The sequence below is a fragment of the Schistocerca piceifrons genome, chromosome 1 (genome assembly GCF_021461385.2).
Source record: "Schistocerca piceifrons isolate TAMUIC-IGC-003096 chromosome 1, iqSchPice1.1, whole genome shotgun sequence".
NCBI lineage: Eukaryota > Metazoa > Arthropoda > Insecta > Orthoptera > Acrididae > Schistocerca > Schistocerca piceifrons.
Genome location: NC_060138.1, coordinates 857,537,048 through 857,558,129, shown reverse-complemented (window position 1 = coordinate 857,558,129; position 21,082 = coordinate 857,537,048). Strand labels below are relative to the sequence as shown.

The following is a 21,082-nucleotide window of genomic DNA, read 5'->3' as shown; positions in this document are numbered from 1 at the left end:
AATACATCATCGAAACCTGAAGGTTACCTGTTAATGTAATAGTAAGATATGCAGTGTTGATGATAATTTCAAATATTCCAATAATAATATTAACATTGACGTGGTTTTGTAACGTCACATTTCTAATGCCTTACATTTCGTCTGTCTTGCTGATCCCAAAATGACATTCTGTGTTTCATGTTGTAAGGTGTCAGGCAAATCCAACACCTTCCATGAAAACCCTGACATGATAAGCAAATCCAGCAGTATGTTACATAGCTCGGAATAAATCGTGACATTAAATTAACCAAAGTAATACGAGTAACGAGTGAGCAAATGGAATACCACAGACTAACACAAGAATGCCTAAATGCATGTCATACCTTCCGACCGTGACACAGACGCAGTTCCGAGGGGAGAAGCGAGAACAGAAGCCGAGAGCAGAACCATGTTAAAAGATAAAGCCCTCCAGAAGAACAGTATAGATCTTATCTTACGATAACACTAAAAGTGCCACACCAGCTGCAAGTTTTAGCGTGAGACTTGTTCGCGTCTCTGTTACGTTGCAAACGTTAAAAACATTGCCCCACCACGAAAAGTAACCGCCAGGGCCACCCCCCCAGCCCATGTTAAAAGATAGAGCCCTCCAGAAGAACAGTATAGATCTTACGATAACACTAAAAGGGCCACACCAGCTGCAAGTTTTAACGTGAGACTTTTTCGCGTCTCTGTTACGTTGCAAACGTTAAAAACATTGCCCTACCACGAAAAGTATAACGTTTCTCATTGGATAGACAGAATTTTTGTAGGCGGAGCTTAAGGTTAACATTGAGACCCTGACTGGTCAGATGAAAACACAGCCAGATAGTTTTTTTTTTAAACTAACTTCGGTAAATTGTAGTAAGGAGAAGTTAGGAGAGAGTTGCTTCCGAGACGGCGAGATGTATGGAGCTGCGCTGCCCGCCGCCCCCTGACACTGCCTAACCAACGACAAGGTAATGAAAGCACGTGATGCCGCATAACAGCGCATAAAGCTTCACTCAGAACTGCAGAAGTCTCATCTATTACACCCCCTTTTTGCGTAATATTAGTGTCAATCGTCAATTAAAGCTCATGGTATTCACATTTGCTACGTAAGTTAAAATCTGAAACGCGATGATTTTTCTGTTATATAATTATTGAGAAGCCACATCAGCCACTGTAATTTTCGACAAGTTAGATAAGTAATTAAAGATAATTGAGGGTCACTGTAGACCATTTTGATAGTTTTCTCTTTTGTGAAACTTAATTTAAACCTAGATTATAGATGTGATCTGGCATAGGTCATCCTTCGATCCATTGTAGAACTTGGAAACCCACTCAGGGAATATTCGTTCACATTTTTGTTGAACGCTGTTGGTTTTTATCATCCTGTATTAACATATTTCCTTTTATCAATAGTGAAATTTATAAACAATGGTTTGTGAGTAGAATAAATTTTCCAGTGGTAAACTTAACTGCTTTTTCGACGTTATTTTACCAGCTAACTAAAAATAGGAATGCCTTGAACCCCTTCCACTAAATTTAGTTAATATTAAGATTCTTTTACAGGGAGTGCAGTGGAGCTGACGCTGAAATCATTAAGTATTCGGTTATATCATCGCTAGTCTCACTGAACTCTTCTGAACTCTACAAGATGGCCGCCGAGTAAGTGACGCCAGAAACCATTTCCAGAAAGTTAAGTGATTTAGACAGGAATATAATTTAGTTTAACGCCGACAACAAATTAAATACGTACATTAGTGTATCGATTAGTCTTGCCGTTAAAGGTTTGACTTTTCTTTGCGTATTTTTTCAGAAAACACGAAAAGATCGTAACTTCGTGAAGTCGCGCTTAGGCTTAAATTTTGTAAACGTTTCTTGTTTCACGGTAATTTAACTAGTTTCTCGGTAACAAATAAGTAAACCACCGTAAATAGCGTATAACTTCATTGTTTTAATACAGATTTCAGAAAAACAGCGTAACTTTATATCAGAAACTTGCTTATATACATTTGTTTATAGGCCTAATTCTCGTAACGTTTTTGGAGAATCAAAGTAAAAGTATCTCGTTTAATTGTCCTTTTTTTTCATTCCATCGAGTGAAATATATAATAAATAGCGTATACCTTCATTGTTTTAATACAGATCTCAGAAAAACAGCGGAATTTTAAATCAGAAACTTACTTATATACATTTGTGAATAGGCTTAATTCTTGTAACGTTTTTTTTATTTTCGGTAATTTAATTGATTTATTCTAGCTAAAGTATTATTTTTGCATGAGTGAGAAGTGCCTGACTTGCCGTAGAATTGTTAGTTCCGGGGTTTGGTGTGATGGATGCAGTAGTTTTTTTCACTGGGGGGACTGCAGTGGCGTGGGTGTTGGGAAAATGGATCAGGCTCATCAGTGGTTATGTAGGATTTGCAGCAGAGATAGGAAGATAGTGGAACAAGAGGGGAAAATTGCTGCGCTTCAGGCTGAGCTAGATCAGGCTAGGGAAGATCTGGACAGGTTACGGAGGGAGAAGGGCTAAGAGAAGTGGGAAGTGGCAACAGGTAGCAGAAGGAACAGGCCTAGAACTATGTCTGACAGTTTTGTGGTGAATGTCAAAAATAAGTTTGACCTGTTGCTTCAATTAGAAACTGATGAGCCTCAAGCAGAGGTAGGTGTAGACAGGACACAACAAACTTTCAATAGGAAATTGAAAAAGAATGTAGGAAAGTCATCGAAAAGGAAGAAAGTTTTGTTGTTAGGCAGTTCTCATGCCAGAGGTGTAGGCCAACTTCTGCAGGAGGAATTAGGACCAGAATACCAGGTCACAAATTTTTTCAAACCAAGTGCTATTCTGGATCAGGTGACAGAAGATTTAGGTTCACTCTGTAAAGGATTTACCAGGGAAGACACCGTGGTTATTGTGGGAGGGCCAGGGAACAGCATCGACAGAGATCCTGGGTACAGTATAGGGTGTGACCTGGTAAAGATTGTCAGGCTACAGAAAACGCACCAACACAGGGACAACCACAGCGCCAGAGGAGGAGGAGAAGGAGAAACAGCCGCAGCACGAGGAACACGACCGCACCACAACAAGTACACAGTCAACAGAACACCAACACCCACGAACACATCCCGGACACCAACTCAACAACCCACATAACACACCCACTCACCTCAGAAAATACACAGGCGCCCACAACTACCACACGAACAACCGACTCGCAGGCCAGCCTTCACCAAACGCCAACACTGGAACAAGCGGCCGCTAACACGACCAACAACTCCCAGGCCGACATGACCAACATTACAACAACATTCCAGAGAATAATGGAAACATTATTCCCCGGACGCACGACCACCGAAATAGTCACGAAGATTATGGGGTGTGTCTCACAACTCTTCATGCAGTTCATGTCGGGTACGCTCAACTGGACTAGCTTCCAAGCCACTATCACACCGCTCTTTACACTACTACATGGATAATACACCACACCAACCCCGAAACGCAGACTTAAACACAATCACACAGATCCTGTTTTGGAATGCCAATGGGATCGCAAACAAAAAAGCCGAGATGGCCGCGTTCATGGAGCGAAAGGGTATCCGAATCGCTCTTGTGAACGAAACACTGCTTACGCCTCGCAAACAACTAAACCTCCCAGGTTATTGCGTCTATCGTACCGACCGAGCGGATGGCAGGAGGGGAGGCGGCACGGCAATCATTATACACAGAGACATAGACCACACGAACATCGAGCTCCCAGCACTTGAAAGACTAGAGGCTACGGCCGTCAGGGTCAAGTTCAACGGAGCCAACACCACACTGGTATCGCTATACAATCCTCCTAAAAACATAGTAACACGCGATATCAGCACAGTACTCAACATGGCACCGCGGGTAATAGCCGCTGGAGACCTCAACGCAAAACACCCCGATTGGAACTCACGAATACGAACCTCCAACGGCAAGAAACTGTACGAACACGCACTAGGCCGAAACTACATTATACTTGGGCCGGACGTTCCCACGTTCGTGCCTACACAGGCCCGACATAGGCCAGACGTGTTAGACATAGCCCTCATAAAGGGCATCACATGCACACTCAACCTAACGGTTGAAAACGATCTGGACTCAGACCACATGCCTGTAATACTGCACATGGAAGAGACACTGCAGGACATCGAACCACGCAGGATGCTTAACTACAAGCGTGCGAACTGGACACTGTTCAAGGAAACGCTTGATAGTCGCATTCCTGACACCCACGAAATTAACAACACACAGCAAATCGATGAGGCTGTGGAGGCTCTCACAACTGCCGTCCAAGACGCAATGACTGACGCCATTCCATTTACAACACCAAGACAACACTCAACGGCCCTGCCCCAGGAAATCCTGGGCCTTATCTCAATGAGGAACCGCCTCAGGAGATACTGGCAGCGTACCAGGCGCCCGTTCTATAAACTGCACGTCAACAGGCTCCAGGGCATAATACGGAATAAAATCCAAACATTCAGAAACGAACAATGGGGACAGAAACTCGCTCGGCTGGATACCACACGTCCTGGCGTGTGGCAGCTGGCCAGACACTTCACTAGGGAGAAACATTACATTCCCACGTTACAAGGACCAGACGGCACAGCCTACTCCGCGACGGAAAAGGCAGAGCTTATGGCCACAACACTTGCAGCGTCGTTCATGCCGAATCTGGTTCCTTCAGACCCAGCATTCACACTTGAAACGGACCAGGAGGTTACACGACTTGTAGCCCAGCCCTCGCGCGACCAAATCAGACGTGCTAGCACAAATGAAGTCACATGGGCTATCAAGCACACCAACGCTAGAAAAGCCCCTGGGCCTGATGGCATTCAAAACCGTGTCCTCCAGGAGTTCACGTATAAAGCCGTAGAATACCTCACACACCTAACGAATGCCATCCTGACACACCAACACTTCCCTGACTTTTGGAAGGCGGCCAAGGTCCTGATGTTCAGGAAGCCAGGGAAAGACCACTCCCTCCCACAAAATTACCGACCCATCAGTCTGCTGTGCTCGTTCAGCAAGATTGTTGAGAAGGTAATACTAAAACGTATCACTAGGCATTGCATCGCCAACGACACCCTAAGACCGGAGCAATTCGGCTTTAGGAATCACCACTCGACAACACAACAACTCCTCCGCGTAGTCGAACATATAACACACGGCTACAACATGAACAAAGCCACAGGGGCCGTGTTCCTAGACATCGAAAAGGCTTTCGATCGTCTCTGGCACAACGGACTCATACGCAAACTAAGCGAAGCTGGTTTCCCAGACGGACTCGTACGTCTCATACACTCATATCTCACGAACAGATGTTTCAACACTAACGTGCAGGATAAACAATCAACACAACACGGTATCCAAGCTGGAGTACCCCAAGGAAGCATTCTGGGGCCCATCTTGTTTAACCTGTACATTAATGACTACCCAGCGACACGAAACACGACGTTAGCCGTCTACGCGGATGACACAGCCATCCTCGCGCAAGACTGGAAACCGTCGAACATCAACTCACGAATACAGACAGCACTCAGAACAGCTGAGCCTTGGCTGGAGCGATGGCGTATTAAAGTAAACGTCGACAAGTGCGAAGCAGTTCTGTTCACACGCAGACCGAAACTACTGCGCAAACACCAACACTGTAGACCGATAACACTACATACACGCCCAATACGTTTCCGAGAGAAAGTCAGATACCTTGGTGTCTGGCTGGACCGGAAACTTACATGGGGGGACCACATCGAATACGTTGCCAACCGAGCGCACGCGAGGCTCAAACAGCTCTACCCAATGCTCAACAGGGAAAGCACACTGAATAGGAGGGTGTCGAGGTCCTTATACACGACACTGATTAGACCTCTGATGACGTACGCAGCTCCCGTCTGGGGATATGCAGCTCCCACACGACTGCGCCGCCTGCAGATCATACAGAACAAAGTGCTACGAATCATTAGCAATGCTCCACGCTACGCACGCACCGTGGATCTTCACCATGAATACCGCCTTGATACCCTCAAGGAAGTATTCAAGAAACACGCCACACGACTATACAGGAACTCGAGACACTCGAACAATCCTTTCATCCTCACTCTGGGAAACTACGATCACAACCACAGGTGGAAACACAAGCGACCAAAGACACTGCTAGCTAGGGCATAACCACCTATGGTAAGCTAACATACGCAAACAGCGACAAACGTCGGTAAGCCCCTGCATATCAGCAATACTGACTGGCAACTACCAGCTGCTATTAGAGCCGACCAACAGGCCACAGCAGGGACACCGACGAGCTCGCCCACAGACGCTCGAACAATCTCCCAACACTCCCTCACACTGTGCCTCCGGTATATGACCTATCGGACACAAGACCGATAACAAACATAACTGTTGCAGGTTGCAGGACGCTGAACGAGGACTCTGTAGCAGCACCCAGCGCCAGCCGCCGAGCAGCACAAACGCACAACGTCAAGGTATCGACATGCATGATACCCACTACTAACAAAGCCTATCCTTGCACAACCTATCGCAGGCAGCAAGACAACCGCTACTGCTCTTGCCGCCCAACCTAACTTTCGCAGAGGTTTTTTTCCCTTGGCTCTTGCCTTGGCACTTTTTTTCCTCTGCCCTTCAAACCGCTACCCTTCGTCAGATTTCGACCAATCTATCTCCAGATGAGCGCGTATTAATGGTTAATCCTAACCAGACGTACGCAAACATCGCAGTACCCACATCCTGCGACACCTCACTTTAGTGAATACTAACCCTTATGCAGAGATGGCAGTAGACCTTTTGTGTTGGCCATCATGCCGGTGTGGGCGTGGAGGGGCTCCACCTCTTGGGTGAAATGGTAAAGATTGCGTCGGCATCGAGACACACCAATGTTGAATTTGTATCTGTCCTGAGACGCCATGACCGGCCTCATTTGAACTCTTCTGTTGGGAGAGTTAATTTGGAGTTGGAACGGCTGCTTGGGTCGATCGCGGGGGCTCATATTGGTGTGGTTCCTGTTGATTCTCTCAGTAGGTGGGACTATACCAGGCACGGCCTACATCTCAACAGGAAAGGGAAGGGGAAACTGGCTGGGATAATAGCAGGAAATTTAAGGAGGGTAGGCACTGCCATGAATGGTAAAATACCAGTGGTTACAGGTGTTGGAGCAGCACCTTTTTTTAGGATAGGTAAGACAGAAAGATGTTAAGTTCTACGAGAGGTCAGGATTGAAACAAATCTTCAGTTTAGGAAAGAAATTAAACAGCACAATTCTAGCACATTGGATCACCAATCACAGCTGTCAATTCCAATCACCAGAAATTTTATCTCCACCAAGTTGTATCTCAGTCCCAGGTAATTGCATTGATGAATTAAAGATACCCAACCCAGTTGACATAATCTGCCTCTCTGAACACCATGTGACCACTGGTATAGGAGCTAGGCCTAAGCACAATGAGAAACTCAGACAGGAGAGTACTGCAAATGTTAGAATAAGGAAAGGTTCTCATAAAAGTATAATTAAAAATAATGTAAGTATATTTAATCAAAATATTGGGAGTTTAAAGAAAAAAACAGATGAGCTTTTGGTTTGTTTAGAAGATTTAGAAGCTGAGGATGAAATAGATATACTATGCCTGTCTGAGCATCACATTGTTACTGATATGGATAAGGTAAATGTAAGTGGATATAAGCTCTCTGCACATGTAATGAGAGAAAATATGGAGAAAGGAGGAGTTGCCATATATGTCAAAAGTTATCGTTGTGCAAAAAGTATAGAAACAAAAAAGTTTTGTGTAGAGAAACATATAGAAGCATGTGCCTGTGAGCTTAAATTAAATAAAGGTACATTTATAATTGTAACTGTATATAGGTCCCCATCAGGAAATTTTCATCTATTTCTGAAAAATTTGGACTCCTTGTTGTGCTACCTGTCAGACAGGGGGAAGCAAATTATTATTTGTGGCGACTTCAACGTAGATTCTCTGAAAGAGGGTAATAGGAAAAATGACCGTGAAGTATTACTCGGTTCTTCCAATTTGACACCCGTTATTGATTTTCCTACTCGGGTGGTAAAAGATAGCAGCTCACTGATAGATAACTTCTTTATAGACCAAGGTAAGTTTAACCAGATAAATGCTCAGCCTGTTGAGAATGGTCTTTCTGATCATGGTGCACAGCTAGTTACAATATATGACATAGCTCCCTTCAGCAATACTAAACAGTCCTCCAAAGTAGTACGTTCAGTCAACGATTTAACAATTGCAAATTTCAGGGAAAGCCTACAGCAGTTAGACTGGGATGAGGTGTACTGTGGACCTGATGCCAATTTAAAATATAATTTATTTCATGACATTTTTGTAAATGCATTTGAAAACTGCTTCCCCAAGAAAATAGTTAAATATACTCGTAAGAAACCTTGTAACAAACCATGGCTTACTAAGGGTATAAAAATATCTTGTAACCGGAAAACGGAAATGTATCTGACAGCAAGAAAGAGTAGTGACCCAGAAACTTTCAAAAATTATAAAAACTACTGTGTTATATTAAGAAAAGTTATTAAAAAATCCAGGAGTATGTGTGTCATGTCTGAAATCAGCAACTCTGATAATAAAATTAAAACAATTTGGAATATTATTAAAAGAGAAACAGGTCAACCAAGAGCAGAGGAAGACAGTATTACCATCAAATTGAACGGAAACTTTACGAACAAAACGTCAGAAGTTGAAAATATTTTTAATAATCATTTTCTAAATGTTGTGGATATAGTAGGATCCAGGTGTTCATTAGAAGATGCTAGGCTGTTAATGGAAGAGGCCATACCTATGCAATTTGATACAATTGAAATCTCACCCACTTCTCCCTCTGAAATTAGGAAAATAATAAACTTGCTTAAAAGCAAAAACTCACATGGAATTGATGGCATTTCCAGCAAAATACAAAAAGCTTGTTCTCAACAGATAAGTAAGATTCTCAGCCACCTGTGTAATAGCTGTCTGGAACAGGGCATTTCCCTGATAGACTGAAATATGCTGTTGTTATACCTTTGCATAAAAAGGGGGATAGATCTGATGTCAACAATTACCGTCCAATCTCCCTTCTAACAGCTTTATCCAAAATTTTTGAGAAAGTAATGTATTCAAGAGTAGCTTCACATATCTGTAAAAATGAAGTACTAACAAAATGTCAGTTTGGTTTCCAGAAAGTTTTTTCAACAGAAAATGCCATATATGATTTCACCAATCAAATTTTGAATGATCTGAATAACCGAACACCAACCATTGGGATTTTTTGTGATCTCTCAAAGGCTTTTGATTGTGTAAATCATGAAATTCTGCTACACAAGCTCAAGTATTGTGGCATGAGTGGGACAGTGCACAAATGGTTTAATTCGTACCTAACTGGAAGAGTGCAGAAAGTTGAAATAAGTAGTTCTCATAACATGCAAAGATCAGCACATTCCCCAAACTGGGGAACTATCAAGAGTGGGGTTCCACAATGGTCAGTCTTGGGTCCTTTGTTGTTCTTAATATATATTAATGACTTGCCATTCTGTATTCATGAAGACGCAAAGTTAATTCTCTTTTCTGATGATACAAGTATAGTAATCACACCTGACAAACAAGAATTAACTGGTGAAATTGTCAATACTGTCTTTCAGAAAATTACTAAGTGGTTCCTTGTAAACGGACTCTCACTGAATTTTGATAAGACACAGTACATACAGTTCCGTACAGTGAATGGTATGACGCCATTAATAAATATAGACCTTAATCAGAAGCATATAGCTAAATTAGAATATTCCAAATTTTTAGGTGTGTCCATTCATGAGAGATTAAATTGGAAGAAACACATTGATGATCTGCTGAAACGTTTGAGTTCAGCTACTTATCCAATAAGGGTCATTGCAAATTTTGGTGATAAACATCTTAGTAAATTAGCTTACTACGCCTATTTTCACTCATTGCTTTCATATGGCATCATATTTTGGGGTAATTCATCACTGAGGAATAAAGTATTTATTGCACAAAAGCGTGTAATCAGAATAATAGCTGGAGTCCACTCAAGATCATCCTGCAGACATTTATTTAAGGATCTAGGGATATTCACAGTAGCTTCTCAGTATATATACTCTCTTATGAAATTTGTTATTAACAACCAAACCCAATTCAAAAGTAATAGCAGTGTGCATAACTACAATACTAGGAGAAAGGATGATATTCACTATTCAAGATTAAATCTAACTTTGGCACAGAAAGGGGTGAATTATACTGGCACTAAAGTCTTTGGTCACTTACCAAATAGTATTAAATGTCTGACAGATAACCAACAAGTATTTAAGAAGAAATTAAAAGAATCTCTGAATGACAACTCCTTCTACTCCATAGAAGAATTTTTAGATATAAATTAAGAAAAAAATAAAAAAACAAAAAATATTAAAAAAATAAAAAATAGAAAAATAAAAAACACAAAAAATTAAAAAGTTGCTATATTAACTTAAGTATGTTGTTAAATTAACTTAATTATGTCATGTATTGGAAAATTTGACTCGTTCCACATCATATTCATGATTCATGGAACTAGTATTAATCTAATCTAATCTAATCTAACATGTCATGTGTGGTCTGGCGTCTCCTTACCAGCAACAGGTCCCAGGTTCAAACTAGTCAATTCCCTAAAAAACACGCTCAGAGCGTCGTTGCGCGAAAGTGGTAGGGAGACACGAACAAACAGACACCATGCAGAATGTTAGAATGTGTAATCTTCCAGGAACTGTAGCCTGACTTACAGGCACATGATGGGAGTCATAATATTCTTTTGTTGAAGATGATTGTGATAATTACTTTTTATCCTTCTCTCTTCGCCATTTTTGTATAATCCTACTTCCGAGATACTGGCTCCTTCTGTTGTGATTATTTGATTGTTTCTCCCTTTCTCGACCATTTTGTACACTCTTAACGTCTAGGTATTACATTCGTTCGCATTTTGTAATGAGTGTTCCTCATTTCTGATTATTATATGGTTATTTTTACAAGGGAACTGGTTTGTTTCATTTTAGAACTAGTTTGGTGAACGGTACATTATCTTTTCCACGTAGCGTTACTCCTAGATACAACTTACTTTTACCCGCACAGTTTGCGGCCGTTAACATTCGTAATCTTTCCTTCTGCAGTTCTTGTTGCTAGCTTGTCGTTCGTGATTTATAAATCACCTAAGTGATAAAAAGTTAAACCCATCTTCGCGAATTTTGAGTACGAGTTTGTCTTTCTTTTTTACTTTCGTCTCCTATTATTTGCATATGGTGTCAGTAAGTGGAACACGTGAGGCAATACTGACCTTACGACTTATCTTAGAAGGAAGATTAAGGAAAGGCAAACCTACGTTTCTAGCATTTGTAGACTTAGAGAAAGCTTTTGACAATGTTGACTGGAATACTCTCTTTCAAATTCTAAAGGTGGCAGGGGTAAAATACAGGGAGCGAAAGGCTATTTACAATTTGTACAGAAACCAGATGGCAGTTATAAGAGTCGAGGGACATGAAAGGGAAGCAGTGGTTGGGAAGGGAGTAAGACAGGGTTGTAGCCTCTCCCCGATGTTGTTCAATCTGTATATTGAGCAAGCAGTAAAGGAAACAAAAGAAAAATTCGGAGTAGGTATTAAAATTCATGGAGAAGAAATAAAAACTTTGAGGTTCGCCGATGACATTGTAATTCTGTCAGAGACAGCAAAGGACTTGGAAGAGCAGTTGAATGGAATGGACAGTGTCTTGAAAGGGGGATATAAGATGAACATCAACAAAAGCAAAACAAGGATAATGGAATGTAGTCTAATTAAGTCGGGTGATGCTGAGGGAATTAGATTAGGAAATGAGGCACTTAAAGTAGTAAAGGAGTTTTGCTATTTGGGGAGCAAAATAACTGATGATGGTCGAAGTAGAGAGGATATAAAATGTAGGCTGGCAATGGCAAGGAAAGCGTTTCTGAAGAAGAGAAATTTGTTAACATCCAGTATAGATTTAAGTGTCAGGAAGTCATTTCTGAAAGTATTGGTATGGAGTGTAGCCATGTATGGAAGTGAAACATGGACGATAAATAGTTTGGACAAGAAGAGAATAGAAGCTTTCGAAATGTGGTGCTACAGAAGAATGCTGAAGATTAGATGGGTAGATCACATAACTAATGAGGAAGCATTGAATAGGATTGGGGAGAAGAGAAGTTTGTGGCACAACTTGACCAGAAGAAGGGATCGGTTGGTAGGACATGTTCTGAGGCATCAAGGGATCACCAATTTAGTATTGGAGGGCAGCGTGGAGGGTAAAAATCGTAGAGGGAGACCAAGAGATGAATACACTAAGCAGATTCAGAAGGATGTAGGTTGCAGTAGGTACTGGGAGATGAAAAAGCTTGCACAGGATAGAGTAGCATGGAGAGCTGCATCAAACCAGTCTCAGGACTGAAGACCACAACAACAACTGAAAACCTAGTCGTGCATATCTGAATGATGAAGGTTTAAAGTTTAACGACAAGATCATTGTAGACTGGTATTAGTCGTCGAACACTAACAGAGGAAGCAATAAACCTTTGCTTGATTGAGAAACCGTCCTGATTTTCGCTTCGAATGATGTAGGGGCACCAGGGACAGAACGAGAATGGCTGGATAAGAGGCGCCCACCAGCTGGTCACTCAATGTGCTGCCCCACGTTGAAGCCATTATAGATGAAACGCCAACTCAGTTTGACCAGGATGAGATTGCAAATCGGTCGCCGTCATTTATAGGAGCCAAACCATACTGTGCACTCCGTGTTCCTATAAGTACGCTTCGTCGAATGGGAGAAGGGAGAAATGAAGCCTACTTCGAGAGGTGGCTCTGATTGAGTTGCTTATTATTGTAGTATATGCCTCAGCTGAACTTGCCGTGCCTTTTACAAAATGTTGCAATGTATTTGGAGCAACCAATGGATTATTTCTGTTGTTACATTCGACACAATTGGATTTATCATAGATGAATACCGATTGGTGTGCGTTCCGTAATTGCCAAAGGTTAGGTACAGTATCGTCATGGTGATGATATTTGACGCTTCTGACCAGTAGTGCCACTGAAAGAGAACAAGTTTAAACTTGAACAGCAGAAAATATTCCGTGTAAGGTCAGCGGTAAAAGAAACAAGACTGATGTTGCAAATTTGTCTACTTACAAAGTAAGCGCAACAGACCGAAGATTGGTCACCGCTAGGACCCATCACGCTAATGCCGTGTAACACCGCCTCTAGCATCAAGAATGGTCTCTATACAGCGAGAAGGTGTCCATAAACTTTTTCGTATATGTTATATCCAGCTGAAACCAATAACTGATGATTTAATCCTATCGATCTACCAAACTGCGGACATGTTGCCTGCTGCAGTTCAGCTGCAATTCCAAAAAGTATCAATTTTATGCAGAATTAAGATCGGGCTATTTTGCGGCACAGTCGGGGTGCCATAGCGTGCCTGACTGCTTGCCAGATCAGGGAGGTATGCTTGCAGCCTTGTGAACACGGCTGTTGTCATCTCGGAAGACGGCAATATACGCAGTATACTCATCACGAATGTGTAGAAGGAAGGGAAACACTTGGTCACAGACAGTGGTGAAATGAATATTTTGGTTCATTTTCACGGTAGCGTGAACGAGTGGGTTCAACGAGGAACACTCCCAAAATATAGAACCACCTCCGGCGTGAACTACTTGCTTCACGCACAATGGCTTAAAAGCCTCCTTGGGCTTTCGATGTACTCGCGTCTTGCATCATTTGAAAGGGGGGAAATCCGCGATTAGTCGGACCACACCACAGGCCTCCAATCATCTGCTCTTAGGTTTCTGTGTTATTTGGCCCACCAAATAGGTGCACGTTTGTGTCCCACTGTGAGAAATGGTTCTTTGAGAAGTATCCGATTCCTGTTGTTCTTTGCAAACAAATCCCTTCGGAATGTTCTTTCGGAATCTAGTTGAGACAGATCTGCATTCACTGACAGCAGCAGTTCTTTTAGGATTTGAAACATATTGTCATTGACAATGCGCGGCATCTGTCTACAGGTCCTGTTGCTTACAATCACTTTACGACCATTGTTCTTACGCCATGCTAAATGTCTGCGGGTGGTACACTATTCCTTGTAGAAGCATTGGATAGTCAGCACCGATACATCAACAAACCGGGCTACATTATTAACGGTGGGAACACGGGGCACGTGCAAACTTCTTTCCATTAGCTTGTCACGTCTCCATGTCGACCCATTTGCCTGCACTGACCGCATACAACCGACTGACACATACAAGGTACATATCAGAAAGGAGCTCTGTATATTGGCTTCAAACTTGCCATTGGGTCCTACGACGTCGTCTCCCAACTCGCCGTCTCCGTGCCATCGGAGACTTGACTCGCCAGTCTCGCTGCTGCCCATTTAACTGAAGACTCGTCGCTTGCGTCTGCTGTCGGATGCGAGTAGGTTATACCGGCGTAGAAAACAGAGCGAGTACACGAGGTCGCAAGTATAACCAAGGCCTCGCAGGATTGCTACTACATGCGAAACCATTGTGCATGACGCCTGTTGTATACCAATATAATGACTGATCGGTTAGCAGTGAATATTACTCCACATTGTTCCAATAATACATACATTTCTACATATGTACATATGAATGTACATATGTACATGTTTAAAGTTGCATACTGTGTGTATGTTTGTATGTATGTGGGTATGTGTAAGTACACATACATTTCATATATATGTGCATACATATATGTATAGGTGTATGTTTGTATAGACATATGTGTATAACATGTATACATGTTATTCTTCAGTTTCTCCCGGCGTATTTGTTGCTCGAACAGTCCACGGGTGTACTGCCAGTTCATAGTGTTCAACGGGCACAATATTTCGGCGATCAGACATGTCGTCCGCTGACGATGGCGACATGTCTGATCGCCGGAATATTGTGCCCGTTGGACACTATGAACTGGCAGTACACCCGTAGACTGTTAGTGTATACATGTTGTTTGTATATGTATGTATGTATGTAAAGGCATATATGTATGTATATACGTTTGTGTACTTATAGTAAGTATACATGTTGTGTGTATATGCATACATGTTTGTATATGTATAAATGTGACGAGATACTGGCAGAAGTAAAGCTGTGAGGACCGGGCGTCAGTCGTGCTTCGGTAGCTCAGATGGTAGAGCCCTTGCCCGCGAAAGGCAGAGGTCCCGAGTTCGAGTCTCGGTCGGGCACACAGTTTTAATCTGCCAGGAAGTTTCAAATGTGTATATGTTTGCATGTACATTTTTGTATAAAACTTTTTCTGACAAGACTGTAAATTTATTTTAATTTTTTATCTCTGTTTAGTGAACATCTAACTCTTACATTGACATAAACACAGTTACTGCAGATTATCGACAATACAAGAAAATAGGACATGTGGATGAAGTGTATTATTCTCTAAATGATGATTAATTATTAAAATAAATTTGCAGCAGTCATCGAAAAAGTTATGGAAATGAATGATAAGCTATACAGCTTGCTATTAGCCCACACAAATGCAAGTTGTCATAACTAAACGAATACAAAAACTGCATCCACTTTTGATTGCAGAGACATAAAAGTGACGTCGCTCTGTGCCCTGTCTTCGTATCACCGAACACATAGATTTTGTCATGGAGGAGGTGGATAAACAAGACAGCAATCATACAGTTTTCGTCTGGAGTGTGGACTATAGCATCGAACCTTTTCGAGACATCTTTCACCCTCTAGTAGAGCACGTTCTCAATTATATGCCAGGTATTATTTAATTTTCGTCTTACACCCTCCACAGTCCCACAAAACACAGCTTCGTTAAAGGCCATATGATCTCTACAGAGGGTCATTTCCACCCTGTCAGCGATACCGTACAGTAGCAAGGTCATGCACTCAACATTTATACCAGGTAATAGCTATCCTTACATTACTACACGTTTCAGTATGAGAGAACATCTCAATGAGTGGGAAGGAACCAACGTGCCACTGTTCTCATACGCACGGAAACGTAGGGGGAAAGAAGAAACACATATAGCATTGACGTAACTGAGGCGCCTTGATTTCTGATGTATGCAACACTCAACAGACGGTTCGTAATCTCTCCGTTTCTGATCTCTAGTTTACGCCATCTAGAGTGTTCCAAAGCGACGAGTGAAATCTTTCAAAGTGGCGACTAATATTTCGTTCAGTGAGTTCAGAAGGAGTACTCGCTTCAAAGTATAATTACTCTAATACACTTATTACTGGTTTTGTTCATTACAGCTCTGAAACATACACTGAGAAGATCGATTCTGATGAAGCTTTTCATAGCTAGGGACGCATTCAAGGTTGAAAACAGTCGGTCACTAATACGCTACGTTGAATAGTTCTTTATTGTGTGGGTAGTGTCGGTCTTTTATGTGTGTCGTGTAATATAACACAAAATGGGTAACCAGATGTCGGGGTGATTACTGTCGCTCAAGTTCTTCGATATAGATTCAGTCGTGAGAATTTGTGGAGCTGGGTATTTACTGAAGAGAATTTATTGGTACGTAATCTTTTCTATATTGTCGGTTATGCACGGCCGGTATACATGCCTACGAATGGGGAGTTTCATGTGACTCATCTCCAAATGGCCGGTGCGAAATTAACGGAGGATGTCCGGCTTCAAGGATGACTGTTAGGCAGCAGCCAGTGACGCAGCGAAAACACAAACCGCCCAGCCTGTGTCAGACCGTCCGACAGTTTTTTGAGGGCAACACCACCGCCCGTAAAGTATGAAGAATTTTCTCTGTTAACTCTACCGTGTCGACCGTACGAAGAATGAGGGGGGAAGACGAAACGGAAAGATCCACTTACTGATCAACATCTAAAACGATGTCTGTGAATCTCGGGAAAGGGATAACTTACTGTATTAACGTTTCCCTGGCGACTCCATAGTATCTCTGATAGTTGTAAAATATAATGATGAAAGCCCACTGATGGAACTGCTGTGCAGTATTTTGTGATTGTGCATTAGAAAGAGACAGAATAGATCAGCCGTTTGTGATGTTTTAGTCTCGCTGTAGGACATTGAGAAAAGCAATCAGATAATATTTTGAAGCAAGGTAGGGGACGTCGAAAAGAGTGAAATTTTCCCACATAATCACAGGTCAGAAAAACTCATTTGGGGACCTGTGACCACAGAACGACAGCCAATCACCGACGAGGGCGCGGGACTGTGTGCATTCAAACCAACTTTCCTCACCTAAAAGCTGTTACGCTAAAGAGCGTAGTTATTAATTAAATAAGGTGAAGGTGAAGGTATCAGCTGAATAGCTGAGGCTAGTCAAACTTTCATTTCATACCCAAGGCTTGTTACATTAGACGCAAAATTTCTGTAGTGTTTGTTAGGTAAATCTTGCCAATTACATCAATTACGTTATTAAGGTAATAATATCAGTAATCTGTTCGCGTACACAGGAGCAGCTTAGTCGAATAAATCCGCATAACTAAATACTCCCACACACTTCTCGAAATACTCCTGGGCTATCGCCGCTGATTGGCTGTCGTTTTATGCCCGTAGCTCCACAATGGTACATTTCCAACCGACGGGAAAAACGATTATTCCGAAAATTTTGCTCGATTCGACCTCTTATAACCTGCTCTGGCCTTATTATCAGGTTGCTTTTCTTCACTCTGTTGTGATAATGACGGTGATATATCGGAATAACTTACGAGTACGTATGTTATTCTGTGAATAAAATTGAGGTAATTTAGGAAAACGAGAAACGTTTTTTTTTTTTTGTAAATAGTACAAAAACACACTTCGTACTGGCTTGCGGTGACATATAAAGTTCAGGTAGTGGGCATGCCAGCAGTCTAACTTAATGTCATGTCACGCTGAATATGGGAACTACCGCCGTAATGATGGTGACCGGTGACCACGACGCGATCGATCTCATGCCAAAACAATTACGAAGTTATTCGGCACTATTTCCAAAAATACTTCGGAGTTAGTGCTTCAGAATCTTAACTAAGTTTGATAATCAGAAGGAAAAAGTTAGTACAAGACTCGCGATTGATTTCATGATATCATCGCATTTATGATTCATAACTAACACAAGTCCTACGTGCTCGGGATGAAACTTCACAAGAAATGATTAAGTAACGCCCACGATATTTAAAACAAATATAGAGAATAACTCTCAGGGGGAACGCTGACGCCATCAAGTTTGAACGCAGCGTAACTTACACACTCTAAGACAAAAAAAAAAAAAAAGCGACGTACCAAAGGAATTATCAGAATGGGACGGAAATCTGTAGATATAATGTACATGTACAGACAAACAAAATGATTACAATTTCAGAAGAACTGGATGATTTATTCAAGAGAAAGAGCTTCAAAAATTTAACCAGTCAGTAATGGTTTAGTCCACCTGTGGCCCTTATGTAAGCAGGTTATTCAGGTTTTCATTGATTAATTCGGGAGGAAGTCGGTCCAAACCCGCGTCCAGACCTCCTAATTGAGCTTTCCATAATTTCCCTAAATCGCTTCAGGCAAATGTCAGGATGGTTCCTTTAAATGTGCACGCCCGATTTCCTTCCCCATTCTTACCTCAACCGAGCTGGTGCACCACGTCTAACGATCTCGTTGAGGACGGAACGTTAAACGTTTATCTTCTTCTCGCCCTCCTCCTGTTATTGACTGATAGAGTTGTTGGGTATCCTCCTGAGAGATATCGCCCCATATTCTGTACAATTGGAGTGTTAGATCGTCAAAGTCCCGAAGTGGTTGGAGGGCTCTGCCCATAGCACTCCACTCGTTCTCAGCTGGGGAGAGATACGGCGACTTTTCTGACTAAGGTAGAGTTTGACAGGCACAAAGACAAGCACTAGAAACTTTCGCCGTGTGCGGGCGGGCAATATCTTGCTGAGATGTAAGTCCAGGACGGTTTGCCACGAAGGGCAACAAACGGGGCAGAGAATATCGACAACGTACCACTATATTGTAAGGGTGTGCACACGGCGAAAGTTACTACTAATTCTGTTCGCACTTAACAATCCCACCTTGGCCAGCGATATCGCCGTATCTCTCCCCAAATTGAGAACGTTTCGATTTTTATGGGCAAGGCCCTGCAACTAGCTCGGGATTTTGATTACCTAGAGCGCCGATTGGGAAGAATCTAGCTCGATATCCCTCGGCAGGACATCCAATAATTCTTTCAAATAATGCCAAGCCGAATATCTGCTTGCATAAAGACCAGAGGTGGACCAATACGTTAATGACTTGCTCAATTTGTGAAATTCTTTCTCTTGAATAAATCATGCAATTTTTCTGAAATTGTTATCATTTGCATTTGTGTACATGTATATCACATCTACCGGTTTCCGTCTCATTCGATTATTTCATTCGCAGTGCTTCGCTTTCTTTTCCCTTTTAGAACCTTAAGATATAACTGCTTGTATTAGCAATACAGGTTTCCCAGTTCGTTAATGACGTGCTCAAATCATGAACCTCTTTCTCAGGTATAAATTATCGTCCATCTCGAAAATTTGATGCATTTAACTTACGCATGAAACGAATATTAAGATCATTTGTGTAGTTTATTTCGTTTAAGACAGACTTGTTATAAAAATACTGAGCTTGTCCACGGCAACTGGGATACTACGCGTACGGAACTGAAAGTCAGAGGTAATCCTGATATTCCTAGAATCGGAACGAGGAAGGTTTTCAGAAACCAAACCTATGAGCCCTCAGCTCGTCCGCACTCTGCCTCCGCGAAGCTGAGGAATTGTGAGTGACCCACGGCACAGTACAGCACGGCGAGCCTTGCCCTGGAAGAACGTAACATGTGCAGCTGGACCTACATGTGCCCTCTGTACGCACGTCGATTCTTTGATAGCTGGTGTAACAGCTGAAGTACTCAGCTGCTATGAGGCGTACTCACTGCTACCGATATATCATCTTCCACACGCTAGAAAGGAATAGGTATACATTCATCGTCAATTTTCTCACTCTTGAATCATTTACCTAACGGGTGACACAGCAGACAAATGTAGCAGCGTTATGCAAGTTTCAATAAGTTCAACTAATCGCTGACTCTGAATAATTACACACTAAGAAAAGAAAAGAACGACGCACCACGAAGGAATTATCAAAATGGGACGGAAATCGATAGACTTGAAGTACATATACAGATAAACAAATGATTACAATTTCAAAAAAATTGGATAATTTATGCCTGAGAAAGAGGTTCATGATATGAGCAAGTCATTAACGAACTGCGCTACCTATGTTGCTCATGCAAGCAGTTATTCGGCATTTATAGATAGAGTAGTTGGATGTCCTCCTGAAGGATATCATGCCAAATTCTATCCAACTGGCCCGTTAAATGATCAAAATCCCCAGCTCGCTGGAGGGTGCTGTCCTTGACAGTACAAACGTTCTCACTTGGGGAGGTATACGCCGACCTTGCTGGATAAGACTGAGTTGGACAAGCACGAAGACAAACAGCGGAAACTCTCCCCGTGTGCGGGAGGGCTTTATCTTGCTGAAATGTAAGCCCAAGACGGATTACCACGATGGGAAACAGAAAGGGACGTAGAATATCGTCGACCTGCCGCTTTTATGTAAGGGTGCAGTGGATGACAGCCAAAGGGGTTTTGGTATGAAAAGAAATGGCATCCGAAACCATCACACCTGGTTTTCGGATGTTATGGTATCCCACAGCTGTCTGGGGCGTCTCCAGACACTTTGTAAGTAGGCTGTTTAGGTTTTCTTATTGGTAACGCCACGTAGCGCTCTGTATGAAAATCACTGGCTGTGCTGTGTGCAGTCTGTGGCTAGTTTGCATTGTTGTCTGCCATTGTAGTGTTGGGCAGCTGGATGTTAACAGCGCGTAGCGTAGTTGGAGGTGAGCCGCCAGTAGTGGTGGATGTGGGGAAGTGAGATGGCGGATTTTTGACAGCGGATGATCTGGACGTGTGTCCATCAGAAACAGTACATTTGTAAGAATGGATGTCATGAACTTATATATATATATATATCA

The 21,082-nt window shown here is 42.2% G+C and overlaps 1 protein-coding gene across 1 annotated transcript in view; it reads left to right on the top strand.

The window, feature by feature from the left end:
* The first annotated feature begins 16,724 nt into the window (after nucleotides 1-16,724).
* The window catches only part of LOC124775985 (glutenin, high molecular weight subunit DY10-like), a 151,578-nt gene continuing 147,220 nt past the window's right edge, over nucleotides 16,725-21,082 (top strand). The window contains exon 1 of the mRNA XM_047250829.1: nucleotides 16,725-16,821. Within this exon, the coding sequence (XP_047106785.1) occupies nucleotides 16,725-16,821 (97 nt within the window). The remainder of the gene's footprint in view (nucleotides 16,822-21,082) is intronic.